Source organism: Oryzias latipes, chromosome 3 (genome assembly GCF_002234675.1).
Source record: "Oryzias latipes chromosome 3, ASM223467v1".
Lineage (NCBI taxonomy): Eukaryota > Metazoa > Chordata > Actinopteri > Beloniformes > Adrianichthyidae > Oryzias > Oryzias latipes.
Window position 1 is genome coordinate 33,482,971 of NC_019861.2, and position 18,825 is coordinate 33,501,795.

The 18,825-nt window shown below is 41.4% G+C and overlaps 1 protein-coding gene across 1 annotated transcript in view; it reads left to right on the forward strand.

Annotated features, from left to right (window-relative positions):
• adamts18 (ADAM metallopeptidase with thrombospondin type 1 motif 18) overlaps positions 1-18,825 on the forward strand; it is a 59,236-nt gene that overhangs the window by 38,970 nt on the left and 1,441 nt on the right. Inside the window, exons 17-23 of the mRNA XM_011494105.2 lie at positions 4,270-4,390; positions 5,431-5,557; positions 10,937-11,141; positions 13,383-13,577; positions 15,097-15,167; positions 15,277-15,430; positions 17,441-17,624. Of these exons, the coding sequence (XP_011492407.1) occupies positions 4,270-4,390; positions 5,431-5,557; positions 10,937-11,141; positions 13,383-13,577; positions 15,097-15,167; positions 15,277-15,430; positions 17,441-17,624 (1,057 nt within the window). The remainder of the gene's footprint in view (positions 1-4,269; positions 4,391-5,430; positions 5,558-10,936; positions 11,142-13,382; positions 13,578-15,096; positions 15,168-15,276; positions 15,431-17,440; positions 17,625-18,825) is intronic.

The window sequence follows — 18,825 nt, forward strand, 5'->3', positions numbered from 1 at the left end:
ACATTTTTAACAAATGGTGTGAGAGAAGGCAGAGTTTTGTGGAGAGAGCAAGTTATTGCCTGAGCACAAAGTGATGCTGGACAGGCCCGGCCTCCTGACAGCAAAACTAACATTGGACAAGTGGCAGAGTCATGCAAAGGTCTTGCTGAATGGGGATGGGATGTGGGGGACGTTCTTTTCGCATAACTTTGTCAGCGAAAGCATCTATTTTCTCCTGACCTCTGATCTCTGGCTGCGAAAACAGCAGTGAAAACCAGCTGAGGAGCAGTTTTTTTTCCTTCACCATTTGTAAGCGGATATTCATGTAAAATCTTTTTTCTTTCCCCCTCCAGCTGCTGACAAACTGGTCGAAGCAGGAATGGCTTGTCTGTAAATCCAGAACAAATACCAGTGTTATTTTCAAATGTGCCTGTCTGGTCACTTGGTTAGGCATCAGGGAAGGTCCAAGTATTCATGTAGCTATTTTGGTGTGTGGTCATCTAAATGTCGATTGCACACTTCATTTCACCTTTGGCCGTTTTTTTTTATCTGAAAGAAAACATGGGTTTATCAGAAAATTGACAAAAGTATTTATCTTTTTTTTTTTAAAGGCACCAATGCCTTGCTCAGGAAGTCAGAAACCAAACTGAATTCAGACGTTAGCTTTGGTATGAGGGTTTTTAAAAAGTGATGCAGTGAGGATCTCTGCGTTTTTTTTTCTCTTTTGTCATTTCAGGCTCTGATTCTAATGTTTGGCTACCTTAGGTCTTATTCAGGCCTGTACAGGTTGCAGCATTTATTCTACACACAAGGTGAGACCCAGGCATGCCGTAAAAATTTGAATCAATCAAACTTTAATTTAAGTGTTTTCAATCCCCCCAAATCTTGCACACTGCGCAAGGAACATGTGAGGCTGGAATTTAGGGGAGCACACTTATCACATTAATAGCACTAAATGCTGGAATTTAGGAAATTGTGTGGGCATCCTGCAGGCACCTGAGTGCACACCCCAAGGACTCTGATAGTTAGTCAGGAGCCAGTACTCGAACCAACGAGAATGCAGGGTAAGGTACGACGGCATCACCTCTACGTCAAAAACCCAAGCGGTCAACCCCCCCGTAAAGTTTCATGCGATTAAGGCTTTACTCCTGCCATGTTTCAGTTTTTTGTCAGCGTCTTGTTTCAGTGTTATTCCTAGTCATAGTATGTTAGAACCACAGTTTTGGTGGTTCAGCGACTGAACCTCATCTTTTTGGCTTTAGTTCTTGTTTTGTCTCTGGTTGTAGTGCATCATGTTTCAGTTATTCATTTATTCTTTATCGTTTTTAAGCCCGACTTTGAGAGATAGGCCAAAGTGTTTTTGGTTCTTGGACTTTTTCCCCTTTTATTGTAAAATTCAGAGGAAAGTTCCCCGACATTTTTGTTCTGTCTATAAAAAAAAACAGTTGAAATCCCTCCGTTGAAACAAAAACAGGTACTTTGACATCAGACTGTAGCTTATGAACTGGCAGCTTTACTTTGCTGCACAGTAATTTTGGCTCAAGTGTTTTAGAAATATGAACAAAAACAGAACATGCTAGCAAACTGTATGCTCACATGTCTGCTAAATTCAAAGTGTTTCCACACATTGGACTGGAATGATGGCTTGATTGATGGATTTTTTTTGCTGCATCACATGTGTGTCGTCTATGGTGATATTATGGTATCTTCCAAGATCCATTATGAATTTATCTCATTTTCGAACAATTTTCTAATGGTATAGGTCGATTCGATTGACAACTTGCCCCAGACAAATCGATGTGGTTGGATTGTCGATTGAGTCAGATTAATCGTTACCAGAGTGCAACCGGAATATATTTTATGGCCATCCTTTCTGTAGAGGAGAAACTGATTGAACACAGTTTAAGTGAGTCTGCCAACTTTGGTGCAGGAAATCAGTTTTAAAACGGATGAGTTTATTTTTTATTTTTTATAGGATGCATGACGACTTTCAACTTCCTCTCCAGAAAGCTTTAAAAAACAACAACAACCAAAACATTCAAAACGATGAAAAACCACGCTCCAACACCCAGCTGCAGATGTACAGATGTCCCAGTCACACATCTGTCAGAGCAGCATACGGCTGATTTGCTGATGACACGAACATAATCTGTCTGTCAGTCCTTTAATCACTCAAACGAGACAGATACCACATGGGGATGGACACTGAGATTAAGAGATTAGGAATTTTGCAATTGAAAGCTTTAGATGTTAGAAGTAAAGTCAGGACAGATTTTTTATCTGTTCTACTGGAGCTGGGACAGAGAACCTCAGAGTGATGGGAAGGATGTTTGCACAGATCACCCACACACCCTCAACCAGCTTGAAACGCTGAAGGAAAAGCAAATGTTCAAGAGCGGGAGCATAAACTGTGACATCTGTAGACTGAGGGAGGGGTGAAGTTGCTCACAAGAAGGTGTGTGTGTGTGTGTGGGGGGGGGGGGGGGGGGGGGGCTGAGCATGTGGCTGTTTGCTCCATGGAAGTGGGATTACTCCCCTGCTGGAATTGAGATTCTTGTGGCTCAGAAAAGGGCAGGTCATGCCGGTCCAGGGCAAGCGACTGTAAGCCATCATCATAATCTCTGATTTCATGATTGGTTGTCAGGTTGTCAAGAACCAAGACTTATTATGGGCTGCCGATGCATCATGTTAGGATTAGTTGTGCAACCTTTGCAGCATCAATTTGCTGCAAGTTTTATAAGCAGTATAAACTCCTTTTCCTCTGGTTATGCACAATTTCAAACCCCCATTTAAGAATTTGAACTTTGGTTAGAAACAAATCCGAAGAAGCAATCACAGCCTAAAAATGCAGATGTAAAATTTTCCAGAAGCTTCCAGCCAGAAGCTTCCCTTTAAAATATATTATATTTTTTCAGATCTAAAGTGACATAATAGCAAATATGTTAAAGAAAAAGTAGAGGATGAATAAATCAGTTTAGAAATATGTGTAACTGAAATGCGATGAACCTTATTGCAAAGATTGCTGCGTCTCCTTTACATTCATTTTCATTGTAGTGCATGCATATTTCCTCTTTCCATTTTTTTTATGGGAACGTTTAAACATTGCAATAATTTGAGTTTTACTGAATTTGTACACTGCAAAAAGAGGTTCCCTAAAACTAGAAAAGAACACTAATATTAAGAAGAAAACCTCTAGAAAGTAATAATAGGATCTCTCCATGCTGCAAGTCATTTTTATTTATCAAAAAATCAAAATTTAGAAACACACACATTCGACACACACATTCAAAAAGGGAAAAAAAACAGCTTAACAGGCTGATTTATATTTCAAATCTAATGTTTTGTTTTTTTTGAGTTATCAACTAAAATGTAATTCATTTTGATTTCAGTGACTAAAAAATAATGTAAGTGGAAATGACTTGTTTAAGAATAAAATGTGAACAAAATGAAGTTGGCCCGTCTAAGAAAATCCTTATAAAATGTAAAAGCATTTGCTCTAAGAACATACATCTACACTTGTCTTTCTAGAATAGTAACAATGAATGCTTGTCTAACCTTATTGAACTTTAAATTATTATCATTAAAATCAAACAGAGATTACAGTGAAACTTCAGTGTTTTTTGAGTTTTTAGGCAAGTTTTTCTTATTGTCAAGAGTTGGAAGAAAAAGGATTTGAACTCATTTGAATGAGAAATTCCTCATTTTAAGATCCTAGCTCTTAATGAGACACTAAGAACCTGTTAAAATATCCTGACTGTCTAAAAACAAGGTTTTAAATCTTCGTAGTATCAAATAGTTTACAGTGGAGGCTGATGAACTGCTTAGTCATTGTGATGAAAGCATCCGATTACTGGAAAACTATCTGAATGTTGGAGCTCTACACCTGAAGCAGAGCTCCTTCCCGGGTTTATTCCCACGGGATTATCCCCTGATTCTTTCCCCGTCATGGGTATGTCTGCCTTCATTCATCCGTTTGTCTCTGCCTGACTGTTCCAAAAATATATCTCGTTCACAGAAAAGGTGACTGAACAAACAAAGGGGTGTGGTGAAACAGAGCTAAAAGGTTGTTGCATGTGTGCACCGTGTTATCCAAGTGAAATGAGCCTTGAGAGGTTTGGCCAGGTTGTTTGGACTAGCCTGTGGAAGAAGGTGTTCTGTGATAAAATAGGTGTTCCTGTTGTTCTGGACAGGCTTTTTACTTTAAGACAGACAGGATGTTCTTTTCAGGAATGAACAAAAGTAAAACTGCACCTTTCTTAATGGCTGTTTTTTTTTTTTGATGCCCCACAGATTCTTCTTCAGGGCCAGAATCCAGGGGTGATGTGGGAATACTCCCTATCCCGCACTGAGAGGAAACCTGAATACAGCTGGGGCGTGGTGCGCTCAGACTGCTCCGCTCCCTGTGCTGGAGGTGAGATGCATTCCATGGTCGCCTCTGCATGGGGTCTAAAATAGACGTTATTTAACGTCATCTGGAAATAATGGATAAAAAAGGACAAAAGACAATAAAACATACTTGGATTGAGGATCAAGGAGCTTTTTTCTCATCATACCAAAATGTATCTCCATTTTCTTGGGACCAAGTTTGTTACCCAGGACTCTATTAAAAGCTACAGAAAAAAATCAAACATAATAAATAAATGTAGCATAAGACGCTGCTCTCCTATGCACTACATAAATACAATGTAACCATTGACTGTACATGAGAACTAATCACCATGGAGGACGGTTCACTTCTGGCCCAAAAAAAATGAGGTCAATTCAGAGGTTATTTTTCTGCAAAATGGACGCCGCCGTGTTTGGAGCCAGATCTCCTCAGTGAGCAGTGATTAGGTCTGAGTCAACATTTCTATGGCAACCACTCTCACCAATCAGGTATCCTTAAAAAAGGTATCCGAACAAGCATGGTTATTCTTAGTAACAGCGGTTTATTTCTCCATAGAAGTCTTTGGGAGTTTGGCTCCTTGGATTCAACGAGTACTTCCTGTTTGCGAGGAGAGAGGGGTCACTCAATCCAGTTCTCATACACAGTCAATGGGTTTAATAAATAAAACCTAAAAAACAACATTTGAGCAGCCAAAACTGGCCCATGTAATGTAGAATATGTGAGTAGAAGCAGAAGTTAACAGGCGGTTGTGCAGGTAGGAGTCTGCAGGGAAAAACTGGAGTTCAACAGTCAGAACTTCAGGTGAAGCTATGCACGAGCTTGGTGATCTTGCTCTGAATGCTCCTCAACCTCCTGGCTGAGGGAAGGAAGGGTTGGAAGAGCCAATGTGCATGGTGGATAGAGTCCTCCATGATGTGAGGGGTTGGCCCCTAATTTTGCCACTGTGGTAGTGGGGAATCCTCTCCCCACAGACCTCTGGGCATCCTAGACCTCTCTCTGCAGAGCTCTCCTCTCTCATTGGTCTGATCTTGTTCAAATAAAGCCACTTTTTGTTTCTCCATCAGGTCGTATCTCCACCAAAGCTATCTGTCTCCAGGACCAAAAGACTCAGGTCAACTCCAGCATGTGTAACCCACACAGCAGGCCGACGCTGGGCTCCCATCTGTGCAACACTCAGCCCTGCCCTGCATAGTAAGTGCTCCTGACTTTGTGGGTCAGGGCTTTTCTTGTTTGGAGCTGCTTGTGGGAGATGTGGCGTGCGCATTAATGTTGCCAAATTTTCAGGGACCTGCAGATCTGTTTTCATAATGGGTGCGCACATACAGGCCCACATTTGCTGTGGTTCAGCTGTCTGGAGGTTGGAGCTTGCTGTGGTCAGCCACCACTCTGCTCACCCTGTGTTCACTCTCTTTCCCTGCCCACTAATTTTTCTTTTTTTGTAAAAACACATAAAAGCACTCCACTGCTCCCCTTTCAGTTGCACTAACTGCCCTGCAGCATTTTCTCCAGCTGTGCGTCCATGTGAGTGACGGCGGCTGGAACCTGACTTTGATCGTCCCGTTAGACAGAACAACTGTCTCAGTTTAGTTTGAACCAGCTTGACTCCTGATTTCCTCTACCTGTGATTTCGTTTGGCTAAATCCCAGAAACAGCTGCGTCTCTGAAAGCATGGATCTGAACTTACACTCGCAGTTTGATTCTCCTTTCTGTCAACTGTTCGATTTATACAAAAGATTAACTTCATGAATTTGCATATCTCATAAAAATATGTACAGTTCTTATTTCCCTCCACAACAATTTTATGTAAGCCGAAAAAACTATAAGAAAGCTGAAATACAATAAAACCAACCTAGCACCATGGGAAAAAAAAGGGGGGGGGGGTTAACCTGGGGGCGGTGCTGGGAGTGCAAACACTTCCTGGAAGGGGCGGTTCTCACTTATCTACGCCAAAACCTGGGAAGCCCCTCGTTTTTGTGGATTGGGAGGGGCTGGCGGTCAGAGTGCAGGTTTTTCGAGGAATACTCAGAAATGCATGACTGGATCAAAATACCACTTTGGGGTTGTTGTTTTTTGGGAGGAATCAATATTATAATGCATTTAAAAGCTCAAAAAAGTTGATTTTGCAAAGTGTTCCAGAGGAAAACATTTAATGACGAGCGCTTTAGAGGGAGGTTTGTCACTGATCCACGTCAGAAAAATGTTCCTACGTGTGGCAGAAGTTAGAACAACATACAATCTGCCAGCTGGCTTTACTGTCCTTATAATCTAAAAGCAAAGAGTCCGGCTTGGAGTCAAAGCCGTCCCCAATATCTTTTCCATGTCCACCAAAATGTCCAATATGACAAAGGTTTGGGGCAGAAGCAAACACAGAGAGTGAGTTCCAAATGCAGATTTACATTTCAAACACACCGCGATGCCTGAGTTTCATCTGATATCTTTTGTTTGGGAATATTTGCAGTCTGAACATCTATGCTGCAAAATCTTGCTTTAATTACAAACAGTTCTAGTTCTAGTTCCAAATAACATCCCATCCTTGTCAATAGTTATGTTTTTTGCGCTCTTGGTGTAAACCTTTTGAAAAACTTCTGACTGCAGTTAATCCAAAAATATTTAAAGCAATAATATGGTATTTTATGGTTAAAAAAAAGAAAGAAAAGGTTGCCAAATGTTATACTGATTTTTAATTTTCTTCAGATACTTGAGGTTTCTAGGGTAGAAGGCAAGTAAGTGTGCATTGTCTTAATTTGACAAAAAGTTTTGCCTTTAACTCGGGAAACCAGAAGGAATAGTCACCTTACTGTGTAAAAGTCTGTTTGTGATGACATGAATGTTTTTCATCTGCACTCGTGGACCAGAGCATCGAAGGAGAAACCAGGTGAAAGTGCAGCAACAAGTTGAAACAGTGCGGAGGGAATGGGCTCTGAGCTTCAGCTGAGGGAACTGGAGCTCGTTTGATTTACAGCGGCGCTCCAAAGACCATGCAGGGATCTGTGTCGGGTTCAGTGCGTGTCATTTGATCCTTCACATCAAATGACACGCAGGATTTTTATTTGCATGCATCTTGCAGGCATTTTCGATATTTGGTCAAACATGTAGTAATTAGGTAAACCAATTAACAGAAATAGAAGCTGCTTCTGGCGGCAGTCAATGATGTGATTTTGTTCACATGCAGCCGCGTTGCAACAAGTCCAGACAAAACTGTCTCCTGTGTCGGAGGCTGAACAGGCCAGACCGCTATCGGTTACACCTCCAACATGCTGCCTCTGTTCCTTATTCAGTTTCCCACAACCCGAGAGGACATTTCCTGCCTCTAATCTTATGCTTACCCTTTTTTTTATATTGACGAAAGCTATTATGCAGGCCTTTTAGTTGTCCTGACCTCCTATTATCCCTCAAGTGAGAAAAAATAGTGCAGTTTAGGTATTCAAAGGAACAAACCAGCCTGACGTCCATGGATCTGGACAGAGGTGGACGGCGTTTCCGAGCTGTGGTGGAAGCTGCACAAGCTGAGTGGGAGGCATGAAAGCTTCAATGACTGCATGCAGGATGTATGCATGCATTCAAGGATTCACTAGAAAAGCAAAATCATCAATGAGGGAAGTAAATTTGAAAGGTGTGAAAGCAAAGGTTCCCGCGTCTCACTGTGGACTGTGTCTGCAGAGCCGACAGCCGGATCCCTGCTTTGTTCTGCAGAAACCCTGGAATTCCAACGGGGGAGAACAAGCTGGACCCCAGCACCCTCATCCATCCTCTTAGCTTCAGGCTCACAGTGTCCTCCCCAAATGATGAAGGACTCAGCTGCACTAACAGAGTTCATTCATCCAGGTTGCTCCTTACAAAGGACCATACATTTTTCTTAAAAAGCCTCTTCATGAGAAGTATCCGTCGCTTCTCTGCTCATCTTCTGCAGTTTCATGTCCAATTTGAGGTGATTCTACAACTAATGGACCGGTGAAACCAGGGTGGGGAGGGGCATTTCACCAAATGACAAGGAAGACCCAACACTGTTGAGGCTTATAAGAGTTTGCTAAATGGTAACAGAGAGAAGAAAAAAAGTGCATTTTAATACATTTATTTTTCTCTTTTATTTTAACTCAATAAATAAATACAACATTCTTTTTCAAATCTTAAATACACTGAACTGCATTGCTACATAAAAAGTGTTTATATGTCAAGTCAATAAAATAGTACAATTAACATTAAAGAAAGTAATATATTTAAAAAAAACATAATATAAGAAAAAAAAAACAATAAATAAACAATAAATGTTCCAAAAAGTACAAAAAATGATTTTAGTTTTTTTGTCTTTTGAGTTTTGTTTATATAGTTTAGTTTCTTGATTGTAAGTGTATTTTATCTTATTTGCATACTATTATAAGAATTTAGATTTTGAGGTAAAAAAGCAACATGAAAACTTCTTTTTCTGCCTTTTTTTTTTACATTTTCGTCATCTTTCTTTCGTCTTGTCATGTTTTTTAAAACGAGTGAAGATGAAGTAAAATTCTAACCAAAACCTGAAATATATACTGTAGAAGACAGTTTCCAAAGATTTTAATCAAAGGCTTCTCATTTGGTAATAAACGATGAAAATAGACAAATAGGAAGGTATGGAAAAGGTGGATATAGTTAAAGAAATCTATAAAACGGAAATTTAACTGTGTTAAAAAAACTAAACATCCCACTTTATGTCCTACATACTGTGTGAAACTACAAACAAAACTTCGAGTTTAAGGAGAAATTTCAATGAAATTGGCCTTCAATTTTTAAAATATTTGTTGAATCCATATTCCGTTCCTCTTGTGCTTTGGAATTCGGAAGATAAAGAAGTATCACAGAAGTATTTGTTTTTCACTTTGACTACCAATTGCAGCAACACTGTTAGAAAACAGTGCATACAGATTTGAGTACAACACATCCACCTGAAAATCTGGATGTTTTCCCCCTCTTCTTAAATAATCCTGTTCTTTTTATTTGGAATTTTCTAAAGAACAGTTTAGCCAAATGTGAAGATGAGAAGGCAGGTCCTTACCAATGAACTCAGCCTAAGGGTTCACTCGTTTTCATTCACCCGACCCTCTCCAGCATCTCTTCATCTCCAATACTTTGCTTTTTAGTCTATTCTCTTTGTTTGTGGGTTCTGACTTGACCTGCAAACAGTCACAACATACCGGGAACAGGCGTGACCATCAGGACGGGTCAGTGGAAAGACTGCATCGCTCCCAGGTGCCAGGTGGTTTGCTGATTGCACTGCGCTTGACAATTTCAAACATCTTTGACCAATCGCACCACAGACCGCCTGGACCACAATCAAGCAAGGTGTTAAATGCACAAAAGAAATGAAGTTCCCCGCAATCTAAAGTAAATAATGCTCAAGAAACAAACAGAAAACAAACAGAATGGCTCTTACAAACTCTCTTCATATACGTTTTGTGGAGTAAAGTTTAAAGTAAAGGATCAGGACCGAAAGGAATATAAACCCTTGTTTCTCAGAACCTCCTTCCTGCAATGGTTTCATATTAGATGTTCTGGCTAAAGCCAGCTTAGTGGTGGTTTGCAGCAAAGTGGCTTTTTTCCCCCAATGATATATCGTTATTTATAAATCAGAGAAAAACACAAAACAAACATTTCTCCTGCCAGGGATCCCACAAAGTTCCAGCCTCTAAATTGCAGTTCCGTCTCGTTTGTCTGCGGCGTTTAAACGGGACGTTTGGAATGGAATGGAAGTTTCTTCCCTGCAGCAGGTCGGCGGTCTCTGTGGTCACGTGTAGCTGGACGGATGCATCAGCCCATCTCCTTCCTCTCCCTCTTCTTTCTAAGCATGCGGTTGTCAGACCGCTCATTTGTCGTAATCTCCCCCCTTCAGCCCCGATGCTGAGACAGAAGCTATTTTCGAAAGCAACAGCTGGCGTAGAGCCGCGCAGAGTAGAAGGGATTCGAAATAAAAGGATGAGGGCAGAGAAAACAGGTGAGAGGAGAGAATAGAAGCAGGAGTGAAGGAAGAGGCGAGACGCTGCACATCTGTTTGGCCCCATTGAGCCAAGTACATTGGCGCTGGTTGAGGAAATCTGGGAAAGCTGTTACGGGGAGTTGTATACAATATGGTTTTCGTGTTTAGTTTCTTAAGAATTGTGGAAATAAAGATGGATGGAATTGGCAGACTATTCAAATATATATGGAGACCTTTGTGTGTGTGTGTGTGTGTGTGTTTTTTCTGTGCTGTGCTGCCAACTCCTGCAGCGACAGTGATCCATGGGTGAAACTGGAGAAGTCTGCTTTTCTATAACTTATACCTCGTAAGCCCAACCAGGCCTGTTTGAAGTTTATAAGTGCTCGATAATAAGCAGTTTGACTTCATCTACAGTTGGATGGGAGTCTCTGATAGATTGAAGAGTAATTGTGCTTTTCAGGGCCTAAAATAAGCGCCACCGATTTGAGTGTAAACCTGCGGTCGAGTCTCCTGATTAAGAGTCGCTCATGTGGTGGGCTGCCTGATAACAGAGGCAGGGCGTGCGTCCTCGTCCTGCTGTTTCTCAGATGATTGAAGCAAACGTCTTTCCTGTCTCTGTTCAGCTGGGCAGCTGCAGACTGGGGGCCCTGCAGCCGCTCGTGTGGCGGAGGTCAGCAGACCAGGACCCTGCGCTGCCTCAGGAAGGTGACCTACCAGAGGGAAGAGGTGGTGGCGCTCTCCCTCTGCCCCGCCATCTCCCCCGCCCAGATCCAGCCGTGCAACACCCAGGCCTGCCCGCCAGAGTGGAGCACTGGATCCTGGTCACAGGTGGGTTTCTGGCAGCATTTGATTTTCTCGAGGAAAGAATTTTACTGTCGTGATTTCCAACTGCTTGAGAGGAGCCAGTTGTTGAGGTGGCTCAGGCATCTGGGTGTTCTGGGAATGTCGCACTCAGGATACCCTGAAGAGACTATTTCAGGGCTGGCCTGGAAATGCCCCCCCCCCCCCCCCCCCCCCCCCCCCCCCCCCCCCTGCAAAGATGCAGGAAGTGGTCGTGGAGAGCAAAGTCTGGGTATCTTTGCTTAGCATGCGGCCCCCGCATCCCGGTCCCGGCAGAGGAAAATGGACAGACGGATGGATTTCCAACTTATTTGAACCGTAATATAAATAAAAAGAACATTTGCATTTCAAATGTTAAGGAAAAGAGATGATCCAAGATGGAATCTTTAAAGAAAGAAATGAAGATTTTATTTAATTTTGCACCATTTTTTTAACCCGCTGTATCCCTTTTGGGGTTGCCAGAGCCTCGCTCGGCCCTGGACAGGTTGCCAGTCTGTCGCAGGACACACAATCGCCCACGCAGAAAAGGTCCTAGTTGGGATTCAAACCAGGGCCTTCTCACTGTGAGGCGAGAGTGCTAACCACTGCACCACCGTGCAGCCCTTCCCTAAATCCAGATTCTTTATTTTCACTTTATTCATTATACAGTTTATATAAAAAAAGCCACAGTACTGTTAGGTTTTTTTTCACCAAGGGAGAAAATTACAAGTACTGTCAGTCAAAAAAAGGCTGAAAATATTAGACCAAACTTAGAAGGGTGGGGGGGGGGTATTGCTGATGGGGTGATCTTCCACAAATGGTTTTTCAGTATAAATGCCTTTTAAAACCGGTAGCAGTCCTGGAAACTGGATCTTATGGTTTGGTTCTGTTCAGCAGGAGAAGCACCAAACATCGCATAACTTTTTGTATGTTTCTAAAATGAGACACCAGGCTGTACAGTAATGAGTCAAGCTAGGAGAACTTAAAGACCTGCTCTGATGAAGGTCACATTTATGGTGCTTCTTACATGTTCTTGTGGCATTTATCTGATGAAAGAGAACATCTATAAAGAACATGAAGTCTAAATTTGCATTTTTGAGTATTTCTATCTTTAAATTGTAAATCAGAAGCAGATGAAAAAAATTCAGTTTGAAAAAGGTCGGATTTGTGTCGTAGAAAATACGCTGAACGGGCTTCAAGCTTCTTGCTCCGTTGTTTCTAACGGACCCGCCAACAGCTCAGAGGTGAACTCTTGCCGCTCTGCTGAAACTATGTCCTAGAAAACGACGCAGGTTTTTAGATTTGGGGGGAAAAATGGCATCATCATAATTAAAAGATCACTGGGAACGCTTTGACAATAGATCAAAAGATGATCAGAGTGCGACTTTATGGGCTCCACTGTAGAACAATGCTGGTTCACAACTGCTGTTGTTTCAAAGAGCAGCAAACACAAAAAAAGGAGTCGTCAGAATTAGGGTTTTCATTAATTACAAATGAGGAAGACAGAAAAATGAAACGGTTACAAGAGTACCTGTCTGTAGATTTGTTTCAGAAGCAAGAAATGTTTTTTTTTAGTCCAAAAAAAAGTTTTAAACCAAATTGCTTGTAAACTTCATGCTGATCAAATAGAATATCAGAAACTGCTTTGGACTTTCTCTTCCATATGAAGAAAAAAAAAAAGCACTGCTGCCCTCTGCTGGACATTTCAGCAAAGCGCAGGTTTTCATTGCTCTGAAAGGAATTTGCCAGTTGTTGTAAATATTTTATTCGTTTAGACGTTTTAAAGATTTTTTAATTAAACGATTTGTTTTTGTGGTTTTTGTTCACCTGCCTGATGTTCTGTCAGACAGCCAGACGGCCAGACAGCAGGAACGTTTGGGTGTCATTCACTCATCAGCCGCTTGCACCGTTTCAACCCACCGGTTGTGGTTCAGACAGCGGTCATGCAGAGCCGAGGTCAGTCTCACAGGACAGATCAGTGGGTCGGTGACAAAGGGACGGCATAAAGCCTTGGTTCCGTGCATGCAGATGCACAGGCGTGTGCACGTCCTTTGTCTGATAAATGGAGCGCTGTCGGTCCCAGAGGATCCATCTGGCTGTCTGTATGTGTGCGGGTCATGAGGAGTTTACTGCAATTAAAAAAAAAAAGGTTCTTACAGCCCTTCGGAGAAAAAACTGTAGGTTTGTGTAGCCACAGACTCTCTCAAAATCTATATCTTTACTTTCTGGAATTTGTTTTTCTGCTCTCAGTGCTCCAAGTCCTGCGGCCGAGGCCTGAGGAAGCGGAGCGTTTTTTGCCGCAGCACTGATCCAGGCATCAAAGCCGTGGTGGTGCCTGACAGCATGTGCAAGCAGCACCACAGACCCAAAGCCCAGGAGACCTGTGTCCTGCGGCGCTGCCCCAGGAACGAGAAGCTACAGTGGATGCTCACTCCCTGGGAAGAGGTAGGACAAAAGAAGAGGCCAGCGTGGAGGAGAAAGCCTCCAGTCTGTTCATGCAACATATTTGCATTTTTAATTCAATCCATCTCCAAACACAGAAATTCGCAAATCTGAGCTTTGAATTCAGTTGTATTTCAATGATCAAATGAATAACGATTAACTTCAAAATAACGACTTTGAAACAAAAATCCTTCATTCAAGTTTTTAGACCAAAAGAAATGAACTCAAACAATATTTACTGTACACACTGCACTGACAGTATGACCGCACAGTAAGTTTATTTTTTCAAGTTCAATGCTGCTTACAAAGGCTGTCAAGGCACATTTTTGGTTCAAAAGGGCAGCATTCATAGCAAAAATGTGTATTTCCATGCTTGGTGCCGGTAAACACGAAGTAAATGACACTTCTAGCGTCTCCCCGTCTGTGAAAAATGTTTATTTCCCAGCGCCGTGCGTTATGAAATGCAACTGAATGACAAATGTAGGAAGACCCGTCCATGAAGGCGCTCATCACGTAAACCACTATAACTTTTTACTTGGACAGAAATATGCGAATGTTTTTAGTTTTTCCTATTTTAGACCCAGATCTACGATTAGTCAACTTCTCAATGATATGTCTAAAAAGTCCAGTATCTAAAATGAATGGATGCAAAGGCCTTAACCGTCCAACGCAAAACAAAGTCCATTAATGTAGAAGAGATCATTCCCATTATACCATGGTCACTTACAAAAGAAATAAAGATTAAATCAATTATTTGTTTGTTTATTTTTACAATAAACCGACTACTTAATACATGGTGTATTGGGTTGCCATGGTTATTATGTAAACATTCAGGTTATTTGACTGGACCGTCCATTATCACTTTTTATTGGACACTATGCAGCGAATCAGAATGGAGTATTCACCCAGACTATGGTATAAACGTATTTAAAGTCGTCACGGAAATGTTTAGTTCAAAGGAAACCACATAGCAACCATTCAGAGGCTGAGGAGGTTTCATAATACGGAGTAAATTTATTTTATTTATTTATGATACTTTATGGGAATTGTCAGAGTTTTGGTGTTAAAAAAATGTGTCATTTTTAATTAGTTGTAGCCTTTATGTTCTTTTAAGATTCACCATAAACATGTAAGGGTATTTGATAATATCTACGTGATTGTATTTCTCTGAGAACATTTGGCCCTAAACAAGACTTGAAATAAGTCAAATCCAGTGCATACTGTATCACTTTATCAGTTATAAAGACTGATATATTTGTTTAAAAAGTCATCTTGGTTAAGGATTTCAGGCTGGATAAAGTCTGATCTTTAACAGATTTATTTTGCAATTTCTGCAAGGCATTTTGTTCTCACATTGATTTTGATGGCATTTACAGAAAGCAGATGCTGCTTTAAGGCCGTGCCTCAGCGTAAAGGTCTCTGTACAAAGATAGAAGCCGTCATCACATGTAATGACAGAAAAGTACCCAGTAAAACTTGCGAAATTTTGGCTTGATTTTCTAAAATCCTCCCTCCCTCTCAGTGCTCCAGGTCCTGCGGTTCTGGCAACCAGAGGAGAGAACTTCGCTGTGGGGAGAGGGACGCGCATGGAGGGTACTTCAGCTGTCTTACAGACCCCACCGGGACACTTCTGTGCTCCCTGCTTCATACCGTTAAGTCTCTGTGGAAACGTTTAGCAGGAAGCTTCTCCCCTGCGCTGCAGGTTTGTCGAGTTCCCCGTTCGGAGGTGCAGGAACTTAGCCAAACCGTTGGTGGATCTCCAGCAGCTCTGCAATCGAGGTCCGTGCCAGGAGCTGGTTCCTGGAAGAGCGTCCAGCACCGTCGTGTTGGGCTGGTACTCGTCTCCATGGCAGCAGGTACTTCCTCCCTCAGTGTGGTACAATACTCAAAACATTTATCCAGTGACGGCGTTTTTCACTGCAAAAATCAGTTGCCTTTGGGTCACAACTGTACTGTAGACTACTGTACTGTAGACTACTGTACTGTAGACTACTGTACTGTAGACTACTGTACTGTAGACTACTGTACTGTAGACTACTGTACTGTAGTCCACTGACTGATGGTGAAAGTGAACCCCTCTGGGTTAAAACCTCTCTGAGTTAACTGCTAAAAACTAACTGGGTAGGGTTTTTCTTTCTTTAAGCTCTTCTTTCCTTTCAAGCTATGAATCTATTTGACAATCTTTATATTTAGTGGATTCAATGAGGGTTTACTGTGTGTACAATATAATATTGAGGAGATAGCAATGTTTTTTTACATTTATTTTCTATTCAATTTAGGATTTGATTGATTTGTTTTATTTTAAGCATTGTAGTCGAAGCAATAAAGAATGGACCCAGATTTATCAAACTCATTACAGAAATGATCAAATGCATGGATGAAAATAAGTTTGATCTTGAAGTTCCTACATCCCCCTCAGTTTGTAGTTTTCTTCTTTTTTTAAGAACTGTTTAACGGTTTTTGGATATTGAATGGTAACGATTTCCCACTGACTGTATAAAAGTTGCGCAGTGTAAAAAATCCACAAGGTCATAGAGTTTTCAAAGTCTGGATTGATAGAATAAATTGTTTGTATGATCAAGATATCCGGCTTTATGTACAATTCTGACGGCTCGTTTTCATAATTATTCCCCCAAATTTCTATACAGTAGGTGAAATATGGTAATATTAAAGAACAGTACAATAAATATCTACTGTTGTATTCTAATATATGTTTAAATTTATTTATGATTGAAATACTTATTGAGACTTTAGTTTGCATGTGTGTGATGTGAGGCTTCCAACTTGGTTTGTTATCGATAAAAACCCCTAAGAATTTGATTTCGTAACACTTTCCATTGAGACATTATTTATTTTAATGGAGAGCTCGGTATTGGCGTAGTTACCAAAAAACATCACCTTGGTTTTATCTAGGTTCATTTATGCATTGATATCTTGAACAGATTTGATATATCTTTGTATTTTCCTTTGTTTTTATTGCTGAAATTGCTTGAAATAAACCAACAAAACAACCAAAATCTATTTAACTTTAGTGTTTCTTCCTCATAGATCAAATGTTCCTGAGCAACACCCCACCAGATATATGACCATTTTATGCCCTTTTTTTAATGTAAAGGTCTTTTTTGGCACTATAATTGGTACATTAGAGAATTTTGATGATATAAATATTCATCTATAGTTGTGTTGATGAGAAAAGGAGATCAACGCAGAAACAATAAAACGTTTAAAGCTTTGTCATTTTCTGGATTTGCTGCATGAATCCATAAAGAAACAGAGGTAAAAATATTTGTTTTCATTCTTATGTTAGGTGTTTGTTATTACATTAAAGTTGCGCTTCTATTTGAGTTTGAAGTAATGAGAGAACAACCATATTTGTTTGTCTGAACATCAAACTCTCAGTGGCGTGTTTGTGTTGAGGGCTTGCAGCAGATTTGCCATGACGAGGATCACTGAGCGGAGCACGCAGTGAATTTTGACTTAGGGGATCAGGCGTCAGATGTAACCCAAAAGCTTTACTTTCTACTCAAGGAAGGGGGGTGTGGGTTACATCATCTATAATGTAGAAAGTCTTAGGGGCAGCTTCTTGCAGCACATGGTCTTATTCTGCTTCATGTGAAGTCTGCGATGCCGCATGTTTCCACAAGAGAAGAGAAGTCTTGACAGCTGGCTGGAGGGCGAGTACAAGCAAGGATGTTTGTATTCTTTGTCGGTTCTGTGCGCTTCTCCCCTCTTTCGTGCGTTTCCTTTAAGACAAATCTTTTAGTTTCATCACTTGGTGGTTTGTGCATCTCTGTGTCAAGATTTTCCCCCCGTGTTGCGTAATCTCAGCTTTTTTCCTCTCCGCCGTTTGTGTCCTCATGTCTCAGTGCTCCGTGTCCTGTGGAGGAGGAGTTCAGACTCGCAGCATTCAGTGTCTGCGGCAAGGTCGCCCTGCAGCCGGCTGCCTGCCGCACCAGAAGCCCGTCACCTCCAGAGCGTGCAACACGCACTTCTGTCCTGCAGCGCAGCGCCCCGGCACCCGCGACACGGCTGCTCGGCTCACAGTGAAAGGTATTTCACTTCTTCTTAGGAGTCTCCAACTCAATCACCACCTCCATGTCCTCCTTCACACAACATCCATTTACTTCCTCCTTGGTTGCTCCAGGCCCTTTCTCCTGGTAGTTCTAACCTCACCGCCCTTTACCAACACAACTGCTTCTCTGCTGTCCTAACCGACTCCAACTGGCATCTCTCCATTTCTCTCCACAACATCTAGCATGAGCCGGTCCCTCGTCGGTGAAGGTTCTCCTTCACTCAGGTGACGTCTTGAAGTTGAATCCTTGCATCTGGACTTAAAGTCTTCTTTCTCATTGGCTTCATCAGACTGATGGATGACTGGTTACATGTTTCAAAGAAAGAAGAATTAAGCTCAGATGCCGTGATTCACATTAAGAAGGCCTCTGTCACAGCCATAGAACATCTCACCACTGTCTTCCAGCTCTTGTCCTGAGCAAATCCAACAGACTTAACATTCTTTTTGGTTTAATGGAATAAGTCCCACTCCAATCACTTTTTGATCTATTTTTGTAACCCTTGTCCTATCCTATGCACTTCACGATTGGGAGTTGGGTCATGTAGACCCAACAAGACAGTGCTCTGAACCTTTTTTCAATGATTTGTGATCTTCACTGGTGTCCATGGATTACATGAAATCCTCTCCACCTTTATCCACCTTTGTCGTGGTAGGGAGAACACGTCAATGGTCATCTTGACCCCATAGGATAGCACAAGGGTTAAAATGTACCCAGTGGTCTTCTATTCACAATTAGGCTGTTTTTAGCCAAAATAAAAAAAAAAACTGTGTCGTTTTCTAGGACATAGTTTCTGAAGAGCGGCAGTAGTTTTTATTTTTATTTTTAGAAATTCCTCTCTTCTTGTGGCCAGGTTTTGACGTTAACACGCTCTCCCACTTGCTTACATCCCCTCACACCCCTAACCTAACATTCCCTGTGCAACAAAGATGGCGAGGAATATTGTAATATCCAGGAAAGCAAAGACGTACATAGATCTATTTGTCTACAAGTGGATGATGTATCAGAATGGAGCAGAGCTTGTGGCACAAAAAATTATCTTTTCCATCTGCATTTTTTGCGTCTGACTCAAAATGATTTGAATACATAAATGCTCCGAAATGCATTTTTGAGCAGAATTTTCTTGATATATGTCCTCCATCATAAGGAAAATGCCACAAGAGCAGCATGTTAAAAACAGC